General features: G+C 41.0%; 1 protein-coding gene across 2 annotated transcripts in view; it reads left to right on the top strand.

Annotated features, from left to right (window-relative positions):
- Positions 1-12,701, top strand: part of FAT3 (FAT atypical cadherin 3) — a 767,497-nt gene that overhangs the window by 334,473 nt on the left and 420,323 nt on the right. For both annotated transcript variants that reach the window (XM_070457139.1, XM_070457138.1), the window contains exon 3: positions 927-1,241. In XM_070457139.1, the coding sequence (XP_070313240.1) occupies positions 927-1,241 (315 nt within the window). The remainder of the gene's footprint in view (positions 1-926; positions 1,242-12,701) is intronic.

The following is a 12,701-nucleotide window of genomic DNA, read 5'->3' as shown; positions in this document are numbered from 1 at the left end:
CTTCTAAAGATTTTATAAGCTGAGCCCCAGGGTTTTCCCATTACAGTGGTAAGTACTTAAGAGTTCTTGTAGTAAGTTTCTGCAACTTTGGTGTTTTGGGTGAGGGTTGTAATGATATTCAGGAACACTGTGTTTTCCTTTGACTTTTCTGGCATATGTTTGATTTCCTATTTGGCACTTGTTTCAACCCTGAAATGAGAAAGGTGGGAAGGAGCAGGCTGGGCATTTTTCTGTTCCTAATTTAAAATGCTTGTCCTCGAATATCCCTCAAAGTGGCTCAGGGTTTATTTGGGGCCCTCTGTAGAGTTCTTGAGGGACCTGGAGCTCATGCAGAAAGTATGTTGGTATGGATTACAGTGTCTTCTCTGATTCTTTTGGAATAACTGTGACATTGATTTGTAGGGAAATTGCATCAAGGAGGCTTATATTTTTTGCATGCAAAGCATTTTCCATCCCAATAGACTAAAGAACACTTGAAAGGTCTTTTTCACTTTTGTGAATGAACAGATAAAATATTGTGTCCTGGGAAAGCTTTTGGTTGCATAAGAAATCAATGCAACCTCAGGTTAAGTGGAAATATTGGTGTGATTGTGCACTGATTTCCCATGCATCATGGGGAGTATTTTGACCTCTGGCCCACTCTCTTTCCATTTTCCCAGTTGTCTCGTGTGTGTGTGTATGTTTTGTCCATACCGTAAATTCAAATAAAATATTTGTGAATGTGATTATACGTCTCAAATGGTGGACGAACTAGTTAGTATAGTTTTGCGGAAAATAATGTGCTGATGTAAAGAGAAGCATCTTGAGTTTGTGTTTTTTTTTTCATTTGCCTTTATTCCTTAGCTCAGCCCTTCTCTTTTGGAGATGATTGGCTTAGTCTCCTCCTGGTCTGCTGTCTCAGTCACTCTTTCCCTTCTTTCTCGCAGGAGTCGTCTCTACTGCAGACATTCTTGATCGAGAGACAACGGGGTCGTACTGGCTGACTGTGTATGCCACAGATAGGGGTGTTGTTCCACTCTATTCCACTATTGAGGTCTACATTGAAATTGAAGATGTGAATGACAACGCCCCGCTGACCTCGGAACCTATTTATTATCCTGTTGTCATGGAAAACTCTCCAAAGGATGTATCTGTCATTCAGATCCAGGCTGAGGACCCTGACTCTAGTTCCAATGAAAAACTGACCTACAGGATTACAAGCGGGAATCCTCAGAACTTTTTTGCCATCAACGTCAAAACAGGTGAGGGGATGCTTGTGTGACTTTTTTTTTTTTCAGTTGTTAGTCCACCTTTTAAACTCACAACTCTGGTACTTGCTGTATCCTTTTATTTATTTCATTGTGTGGAGAAGAGCATCCTTCTTTCTGGAAACAGTTTCTGAAAAGGTGAATGTTCTACCAGTCTGTTTCGGTATGTTTTAACCTCAGCTGAATGGAAGTAAAGTGATCTAACAGAAATTAAGAGGCTTTCTCAGGAAGCCTCAGGTTTGCTTTAGTCATAATTATAAAAAAATGTCTCCCAGACCATTCAGAGAGCTGGCTGCTTGCTCTCTCTTTCTTAGGAGAACATAACCTAAGCTATGCTGAGTTCTGTGGCTATCTGGTTTTGTGATGCCTCTCCTTCTAAACTCCTCCCTCGTTTGGCCTTAATCCAGCTCACTATAAATAATCTCCTTAAAGCCTTAACTTTAAGCCCCAGATTGTTGTGATTTCTGTACTACCCATCAATGAAGTGTTATGTTTAGAAGAACTTCCAGTATCTAAATCTTTACATAAAACACATATTTTTAATTTTCTGGGTTTTTGCTTAAAAAGTTTCTAGAGATTGCTAAAGACTGTACTTGCTGGCTACGGATCGGAAAGGGCAGGCGTGGAGTTGGTTGAATGCATTCTGAAGCAAGTATATAGCACTAGAAAAAATGCTTTGTGGAGTAAATCTCAGAAGTTTGTTACTTTCTTGTGATTTGCCTCTTTTTGATATGTACAAGCGATTGAAATACTCAGTGAGAGCCGAGATGGATACAGTTTTAATTAATTGAAATTTAGAAGAATGTAAAGATATTATTGCTGTTTCCCTCTGGGCAAGTTGATGTTGGTCAAAAGTTAGGCTGGGTGATGGAAATGTGTTGGTGGGGACGTGTTCTGCTTTCCTGACAAAGTCCTGATGAAGTTGATAGTTATTTTTCCTGCCTGTGTTTGTTCAAGTAGAAACATGCAGCTGACCCCAAGCATTTTATAAGTGTCAGATTCCCACTAGCATAATTTAAAGAGAATGCCAAGGGTTTATTTTTTTTTTAACTATTGATTTTTTTTCTAACTATAGTATGAGTAGGTTAGTCATTTTGTTAAGCAGAATTCAGCATTTGAATAGCTTTGAATCCGGATCCAACCCTGATTTCCTTAGAAGACAGAATAGTCATCAGCCATCAGTGTCTGACTGAGGCCTCCCTGAACGCGAGGGAGGACCCGGAGAGCTGGAGCCATGCCCATCCCTTCAGCACCCTGTTAGACCCATGCATGTGAGGACGCCGCCCTCCTGATTCACTTCTCACTCTAGCCAAGGACTCTGCAATACTGTGGAAGAGAAATGAACTCAAATACTTCAGCAAATTAAGAAAAAGAAAGGACAAAGACAAAAAACGTCACAGAAAAGAAGTTGAGGACATGGCCGTCTCCGCATTTCCCAGCCCCTGTGGAATCTGAAACACCCCAGCTAGATTCTGAGTTTTTTCTCTTGATTCCATTGGCATTTGAGTCAGTGCGGGTAAATCCAGTGCCCTCTTTTACAAAAGACACTGCTCAGGGCCAATGTCAACTGGTCTCTTCCTGCACTCGTGGGCTGAAATTAAGGGAAGAATAAATGTCACAGGGAAGAATTTGGGTTGGAGGTGAAGAGCATAGAATGAACATTATTTGCAGAGAAGAACATGTAGACTCCTGTAACTAAAGATGTCTTTTATAAAGCTTGAAAAGTCTATGCATAAATTTTCGGAAAGTCCTGTATCATCAAAATTTGGACTGCATTACATGATAGGAACCTTCATCATAGTTGTAATTTCCCTGTCCTTGTTGTAGATTTTTAAAAAGGATTTGTGCCAGGAATGACATTTTAGATCAACTTTTCTAATAGTCTAAAAGGAATGCATGGCACACTCTGTAATTCTCAGACACATGATAAGAAAACATTGGATTTTGTTTCTCCATTTAGTCATTCACCAAGCATGTACTGTGCCTTCTGGTTTACAAACAAGATCTAATATATAGAGTTATAAACTTAGGAGATGGCCCAAGCTTATCAGGGACCCAAAGGTAAATGAAGTTAATAACATGACAAACATTCACGGTGGAGTGAAAGTAAAGTGAGAGGGTGGGCAGGTGAGGGTGGTGGTCAGGGAGTACTTCATGGAGGAGGTGACATTTGGGGTTCGAAGTCCTGGTTTTCAGAACCTTGCTCTGTACATCTAACTGGGAAGCACCATCAATTGCAGAGAAAAACGTAGACTAAATCAGACTCTCTGTGCTTTATGAGCTTGAGCAAGTTATTGAACCTCTCTGAACTTCATTTTTTAGTGAGAAAGGATTGTTGCAAGGGTTAGAGAGGTTCTCATGTGAAGTGATTACCACAGTGGCTGGCACATTGAAACTGTGCGGAGAGAGTTGATACCCCATCCTGACTGCTGTAACTTGATTACAGGCACACCATTTAATCTCCTAGGGCCTCTAGTTCTTACCTAGAGAAGGAAAATGCCTTGCTTTCTTCATACGAATTGCTCATGAAGTTTCAATGTCATGAGGTGTTTGAAGGCCATTGGTGAACTACAAATCTCCAAAAGAATCATGTTATTACTGTTCCTATTTCTGTTGAGGTTCAGGGAACAAAGGAGCCTGGTGTAACTCTTATTAAATGTGTTGCTCTAATAATGCTGTCCATGGAGAAATTTCCATTCAATTCAACAAACCCTCCAATGAGACGCTTTAGTTTCGGGCATACTTCTTGTTTCTCTAAAGCACTTTGTCTGCAGTGGTTACATTAATGTAACATTTTTTCAGGAATGCAGGGGAGATGTACCTAACTGGTATATAGGTAAGATTTATGGTTTAGATTTTTTCAACTAGATATGGAATCTGGTAAACTGACCTTTCATTCCTCTGTGGTAGAGCTGAAATTTATAGAGTTTCGTTTTGCTTTGGCAATGTGCTCCATAATAAATAAGGATTAAAATGATTAATGCAAACTCAAATAATGTCAATGCTTAGGGTCAACAGCTTGCAGCAGATAATAGATGTCCTGACCTCGAGAAGGAAGAAAGATTTCTCTGATGAACACTCTGTTCTCTACCTAAAGAACTGTTTTGTTTTGTTTTTCCTACCAGACCTAAAATCACTTAAAGTCAGTAGTCTGTGGACTTTCTCCAATAATTCCTGTGGCTTAAGAAGGAAAACAAAAGCTGTAATGCTCCTAGGTCCTCTCTGGCTTGTGCAGAGAACCCTTGATTGATTCCAGGCTGAGCAGTTGATTTCAATCAAAGGCAGCTTCCAAGCAGGCTCCTGCCATAGCTCGTCAGTAACTGGAGCCCTGCCCATGTGTTCTGAGCTGGAGACACCCAGCAGGCTGGCGCTCACCTGTCTCTCTGGGTGAGCAGGAACTCAAAGGCTTTCTTCCAGCATTTGTAGTGAAATCCAAGCTGGCCGCTGAGTGGTGGTCCAGGCTGATTCAGGGAACAGGTGTGGGAAGTTCCTCTAGGATTTCAGAGTGTTTACTGTACTCTTGTCTACAGTATGGAGACCATTTAGCACAGTGCCAGCACGCTGGCATTTAGTAAAGCGCTCAATAAATGTTGTTATTATTATTAGTCATCCTGTATTCCTCGCTGGAGTTGTTTGTGTAAGTTGCAAGCATGCTGCTCCCCAGCGCCACTGTCTTTATATATGTGTATATATACACACACACACATATGCATGTAGATGTATATAAATACATATAGATACATGCATATACACACACATATGCATGTAGATGTATATAAATACATATAGATACATACATATATACACACACACATATATACATGTAGATGTATATAAATACATATAGATACATACATATACACACATATGCATGTAGATGTATATAAATACATACATACATATACACACACACACACATATACATGTAGATGTATATAAATACATATAGATACATACATATATACACACACACATATATACATGTAGATGTATATAAATACATATAGATACATACATATACACACACATATGCATGTAGATGTATATAAATACATAGATACGTATATACACACACACACATATATACATGTAGATGTATATAAATACATATAGATACATACATATATACACACACACATATATACATGTAGATGTATATAAATACATATAGATACATACATATACACACATATGCATGTAGATGTATATAAATACATAGATACATACATATGTACACACACACATATATATACATGTAGATGTATATAAATACATATAGATACATACATATATACACACACACATATATACATGTAGATGTATATAAATACATATAGATACATATACACACATATATGCATGTAGATGTATATAAATACATATAGATACATACATACATACACACACACATATATACATGTAGATGTATATAAATACATATAGGTACATACATACATATACACACATATATATACATGTAGATGTATATGAATACATATAGATACATACATACATATACACACACATGTATACATGTAGATGTATATAAATACATATAGATACATACATATACACACACACATATATACATGTAGATGTATATAAATACATATAGATACATACATATATACACACACATATATACATGTAGATGTATATAAATACATATAGATACATACACACATATATACATGTAGATGCATATAAATACATATAGATACATACATATATACACACACACATATATACATGTAGATGCATATAAATACATATAGATACATACATATATATACACACACATATATTCCTTTTCTGATTCTTTTCCATGATAAGTTATTATAAGATATTGATGGGCTTCCCTGGCGGCTTGTTGAATATGGTTCCCTATGCTATACAGTAGGTCCTTGTTGTTTATCAATTTTGTATATAGTAGCATGTATCTGTTAACCCCAAACTCCTCATTTATCCCCCCTTTTCCTCTTTGATAACCATCATTTCGGTTTCTGTGTCTGTGAGTCTGTGTCTGTTTTGTAAATAAATTCATTTGTATCCACTTTTTGGATCCCACCTGTAAGTGATATGGTGCGATCTGATACGTGTTCTCTGTCTGGTTTGCTTCACTTAGTGTGATAAGCTCTAAGTCCGTGCATGTTGCTGCAAAAGAGACATACGTGAAGTGATGTCTTCCCTTCCTAGTCAGTGCAGCACTGGAACCTTCCATCGGGTTTTATTAAGTGTTAAGTGGACTGCTGTGTGCCACTGCTATTCTAGACCTCAGGCATTGGTGGAATGGAAGAGAGAACAGAAGTATAAGACATTACTGCATTTAGAGAATTTATTCTCTTGGGGAAAATAGGCCCATCATGCATGCAATGCATTTTAGCAAGAATGTAAGGCAGATTATTAAAAAAAAAGGCCAAACTCTGTGGAACATAACCTGTGAAGAGAGTAATACGTCAGGGTGGGGCAAAGGTCAATGCTGGCTGGAGTGGGAGAGGATGGTGTGAGGACTTGAAGACCCCTGACGTGGGAGGCCTGAGGAATGGATCAGCGTGCAATGAGAGAAATGAGAAAATTACTCAGGGACTGTGGACATGTTAAGCTGACCTTGAAAGCCCATCCGTTGCTACTTGAGCTAGTTGGACAGGCTTTATATCATTACAGAAGGAATTTTAAAAGACTTATAAATGTCTGGAATGTTGGAAGATATTAGAAGTAGCAACTAGGCACATCTTTTTTATTTTTGTTTGAAAATATTTAGATTTTTTAAAGCCTTGGGTTTTATGTCTACCCTCTGAGAAGCCTCATAAAGTAATTTTTTAGAAAGGAGAAAGCATGCCTAAGAGAAACCCCTTTATTCTTTGCTTTGCCTCTGTTAAACATCCGACCAGGGTTAGCTTTTTCTCTGTTGACACCCTGCATCTCTGGCAGTGAGCCTTACTGAATCCAGACCTTTTGATGGTGACTCTCCAGGGCAAAGACTTTCTAAACTCCTTCCTGCAGTTGCGATGTCTCCCATTGGCCCATGTTCTGGCTGACGGCATCTCCACCTACCTTTGAGAGGAGGCGGAGGCTCAGCGTTCTTTCACTTTGTGTGAGCCTCTTGGCGTTGACCTGACCAAAGAACCCTGGTGTGCAGGAAGATTTGCTGTCATCTCTTCTCAGGGAAGTTGATGGAAAGAGATGCTCTTCAAAAACATGTCTGCCGTAGGAATATATCAAAGCCTAACCTTACCTATTGATTCCCTTGGTCTGAGACAGTTTCCCTATACAAATGGGAGGGATAAATTATTAAAACATTGGATGTCATTAGTTTCTAAACTAACTCTAATCAGCTTGGGACTTTCCTGTGGTTCATTTGTTAAGACACTATGCTTCCTGCTTCCACTGCAGGGGACGTAAGTTCGATCCCTGGTGGGGTAGCTAAGATCCCATGTGCCCTGCAGCATGGCTAAAATACATACATAAATAAAAAGCACCAGTGTGCCTTCTGGTATATGGTTTAAGACAGACCTGGAACATGTTACCCAGAGGGGTAACTGAGAGAGGAAACTCTAGACCATACTTCAGCATGATGATAATTGCTTAGTAAGCTTGTTAGACTACAGATTCCTAGGGTGGAGCTCAATAATTTGCATTTCTAAGCAAGTCCTATGTGATGATGACATTGCTTACCTGAAAGCTTGGTTCCCAAGCTTCAGGACTTCAGTATCCAAAGAGAAACAAAAGAGGGAGGTAACACAGTGCTGAGGGATGTACCTGAGACAGTACCAACTTTAAAGGTACTGATAAAGGTAGCCAACTTTATCCTTTATCCATACATTCTTGCCTTCCAGAGCTGGGATTCTGAGACTTGACCATGAATTCAGAGTACTCTCTCTACCTACCCCTACAATCAACTCTCATATCCGTCAGATACCCTCTGTTTTATGAAGTAGGGAAAAATGAAAATCCTGTCTCTTTAATGGTCCATGAGCAAAACATTGCGATTCCTAAGACTTGTGGTTAATAAAAATCTGGGCTATATCAATATTTGGGTACACTTATTATTTCCAAATATATAGAATTAAGCAGAAACCATTGCCAAATGGAATTCAGAACTACTTTAATGAATCAATAAACCTTCAGTATTAGTTTATCATCATAAAAAGAATGATGACTCAGAAGACCGCGGTGCTCAAAAAATAATCTAACATCTTAGGTAAGCTAAGCCTTCTTTTGATGCCCAGCTCTCTTGGGTGATAATCTGCTTAGGAAAAGGCTTCTTCCTGGAAAATAGAAGGGGACCTTGCTTTATAACATCAGAGATTAAAAAAAGAAAAAACACACAAATTGAGGAACAAGAGGACAAATATTGATGCTTTTTCTTTCAAGTGAACATTGCAGAAATCTCTTATTACAGTCTCTTGTTCCTTATGCCTTCCTGGTGGAAAGCTAAATTCTCCTGAATGGGGAGAATTGACCGCTGGGTGATGAGTTGATATTCATAAGTCCGGGCACAAAGCAGATAATGCGGTGAATGAGTATGTATGAAACTGTAAATCACCCTCGCCCCTTCTTTCAGCCATGAAAGGAGGCCTTGTCCTATAGAACATTAAATTGTGTTCATTTAATCCAACAAGTCCAGTAGAACAAATCGGCCTCATGCAGATTTATCACAGGAGGTTATTTAAATTCAGCGGTGACCTTTGCATCCCTGTGAGTGTGCTTCACGTGAACAAGGACGAAGGGAACTTTTCTGCACTGTCATTGTGTCTCTGGGGGGACTGCGTTTCCCCATGAGAACAACTCACAAGTGTGGACTGGGGTTCAAGGCAGTTCTGAGGGTGCAGAGGGCTGCGTGAGGAGGGGGTGGGTACCTCACAAGGGGGGATGTTTTCTCCTAGTGTGGACTCTGACTGTGCCTTCCTGTGGCCTGATTTGTTAGAATGCTGACTGTGAATTTAAGTACCGATTTCAGGGTTACTCAGCTTCAATCATTATGACTTTCGGGACTGGGTAAGTCTTTGTTGTGGGGGGGCTGTGCTATGCATTATAAGATGTTTCGTGACATTTCTGGCCTCTTTCACCCCTTCCCTGAGCTGTGACAGCCAAAGTACCTCCAGACATTGTCAAACATCCCCTGGGATAAAAACTAATGTGGAATATTTTGAACTCATTGTAAACCATTGAACTTATGTGGCATATTTTCTAAGACTCTGTTTCATATGCCTTTAACAAAAAGACCCTGTGCCAGATGAGTGACTAATTAAGGAAGTGTGATGGTGGTGTTAACATTTTCAAAAAGTGTGTGTGTGCATATATCAATATACAGATACAGTTGCATATATATTAATAATAATCAAATGAAATAAAATGAAAAAGGAAGAAATCCAAAGGTGCCTCTAATTTTCCTCTGACTCCAGGTTCCTTGTATTTTAAAGATTTTATGAGTATTTGAAATCAAATTTATTGGCAAAAAAATAACAAAACAATAACTTCTAGCAGAATGAAAGTGGATGAAATTATCGTTTTCTCAACTCTCAGTATTTGGAGAGGATTTGGCTGGTGACAAAATTCTCATCAAAGTCAGTTTTGTGCAGTGTTCTTCAGGAAACAGCATCAAGTTTGAGAGTCCCAGGGTTTATTCCCTTGAAATATTTAAGCAGCCGCCTATCATGTTTCTGCTTAATGTCAGCTTTCTAATGGATAGATGTGTGGATTGTTTCTTCCCTGGAATAACAATGGGTGAAAAAGAAGAATGCCAATCCGTTTGCCCTCAGCTGGGGATTCTGCAGTCCTGTATTTAGATTAGGGCTCTCGGAGATCTTTGTCATCTCTTCTAAGTATGCACTGTTCATTTATAAGCCCCAGAAAACTGCTAGATTTGTGGGGACTCAGAACCAGTGTCTGAGATCATCATCCTAGGATACACCATAGGACAAAAAGACTCCGATAGGTGAGAATTGGTATCTCTGTAAGTAATAGGAAGGAAAACTTTGACCACCAAAAGTAAGTCAAATTTTCACGGATGAGGTTGCTAGTTAGGCAACAGCATTCATGAGAAACAGATTCAGTTCTTTGAGTTAGCATGACTTACTTCGGAAAAGGATTTTCAGATGCTGAGTTCTATGAAACCAATTCCAGGCTGGTATGGGGATATTGGGCAAAATGGGCAGAAGCCTGAACAAGCACAAGCTGGAGGGAAGAGATGCCTGTCTGGAAACAGACCCTGGGCATGCAGGTGGCTCAGAGGCCCCTCCCTGAGGGGGTGCGTGCATGCTAAGTCCCTTCCGTGGAGTCCAACTCTCTGAGACACCATGGACTGTTTCCTGTGACCTTGGGATTCTCCAGGCAAGAATCCTGGAGTGGGTTGCCATGTCCTCCTCCAGAGGATCTTCCCAATCCAAGGACTGAACCCTGTTCTCTTTTCTCTTCTGCGTTGGTAGGCAGGTTCTTTACTACTGGTGCCACCTGGGTTGGATATTGCTTGTTCTGCCTACTGCTTATTCAGCAATGCTGGGGTATTGGTCATGTCTCTATGCTACTGCATAGAGAAAAGCTACGACAAACCTAGACAGCATCTTAAAAAGCAGATTCATTACTTTGCCGACAAAGGTCCGTCTAGTCAAGGCTATGCTTTTTCCAGTCGTCATCTATGGATGTGAGAGTTGGACTATAAAGAAAGCTGAGCACTGAAGAATTGAGGCTTTTGAACTGTGGTGTTGGGGAAGACTCTTGACAGTCCCTTGGACTGCAAGGAGATCCAACCAGTCCATCCTAAAGGAAATCAGTCCTGAATATTCATTGGAAGGACTGATGTTGAAGCTGAAGCTCCAATACTTTGGCCACTTGATGCGAAGAACTGACTCATTAGAGAAGACCCTGATGCTGGGAAAGATTTAATGCCAGAGGAGAAGGGGACAACAGAGGATGAGATGGTTGGATGACATCACCAACTCAATGGACATGCATTTGAGCAAGCTCCAGGAGATGGTGAAGGACAGGGAAGCCTGGCGTGCTGAAGTCCACGGGCTCACAAAGACTCGGACATGACTGAGCGACTGAACAGCAACGCCCATGTTGCTGCTCGGCCACTCTCGTCCTCCAGCCTCCAGAGGAGGGGTGGGGGAGGGGCAGGTCCCAGATACACAGTAGATGCCCATCCTGCTCCTGGGGCTCAGCTGCTGGCATAGCTGGTGCTAGAAATTACTGACAATTATTTGGGAGGGGGACACAGTCACGTAAATAAAGCAGATGATGGAGTTTTATATATATATACATATATATGCAAAAAAGATTGATTAAAGTCGTAAATTTCCCTTTTATATCTTTTATCTGGGCATTAACTCCACAGCAGTAATTTACTGCATTGGTTTATTACTTTCTTCTGTTCTGAGAGAAACAGTGAATTTTAATTGAAATCACTGCCCACTTCTCTTCATTCTTTCCTGACATGTTAGGGCGACTCCTGCGTATTCCCCGGCATGTGCTTCCTTCCTCCCGGGGGCGACAGCAAGAAGAGGAATCTTAACCAGGGAAGCCGAGTGCGGATCTGCTCTGTGCCCAGCTGTGCCCGGGTTTTCACAGATTAGCTAGTTCACCTCTCATCACGGTCCTGAGAGGGCTTCCCTGGGGGCTCAGTTGTAAAAGAATCTGCCTGCAATGCAGGAGGCACAGGAGCCCTGGATTCCATCCCTGGGTCAGGAAGACCCCCTGAAGAGGGAAAGGGCAGCCCACTCCAGTATTCTTGCCTGGGAAATCCCATGGACAGAGGAGCTTGGCAAGCTACAGTCCACGAGGTTGCAGAGTCAGACACGACTGAGCACCCACGCACACAGTCCTGGGAAGAAAATGGACTTGTGGGCACCTTGGTGACCTGCCCAAGGTCACCCAGCTGGTCGTGCAGAGCTAGGGTTGCTCTGATTAATGGTCCCCAGTGCTATAGACAAACGCCACAGGATGTGAAAATGTGAGCAACTCAGGGAGTGTGTTAAGGATCTGAGGACTCTGGTGCTCAGCGAATTCTTTCAGATGATTGTACACACACTTTATTTTGGATGTATTTACGGGTGTCCCCCAAAAGACATAGTGACGTCTTAATCCCCCTCTACCCATGAATGTGACCTTATTTGGAAATAAGCCCTTTGTAGATGTAATCTAGTTAGAGTGAGATCCATCAGTGTGTGGATGTGTGTGTGCTCAGGTGCTCAGTTATGTCTGACTTTCTGGTTCCACCAGGCGACTCTGTTCACGGGATTTCCCAGGTGAGAATACTGGAGTGGGTTGTCATTTCCTTCTCCAAGGAATCTTCCTGACCCAGGGAAAGGACCTACATCTGTTGAGTCTACTGCACTGGCAGGCGGACTCTGTCACTATTGCTACCTGCGCTCCCCTGCTGGCTCAGACTGTAAAGCGTCTGCCTGCAATGCAGGAAACCTGGCTTCAATCCCTGGGTCAGGAAGATCCTTGGAG

The sequence above is a fragment of the Odocoileus virginianus genome, chromosome 28, assembly GCF_023699985.2.
Source record: "Odocoileus virginianus isolate 20LAN1187 ecotype Illinois chromosome 28, Ovbor_1.2, whole genome shotgun sequence".
NCBI lineage: Eukaryota > Metazoa > Chordata > Mammalia > Artiodactyla > Cervidae > Odocoileus > Odocoileus virginianus.
This window is presented reverse-complemented; position numbering and strand designations above follow the sequence as displayed.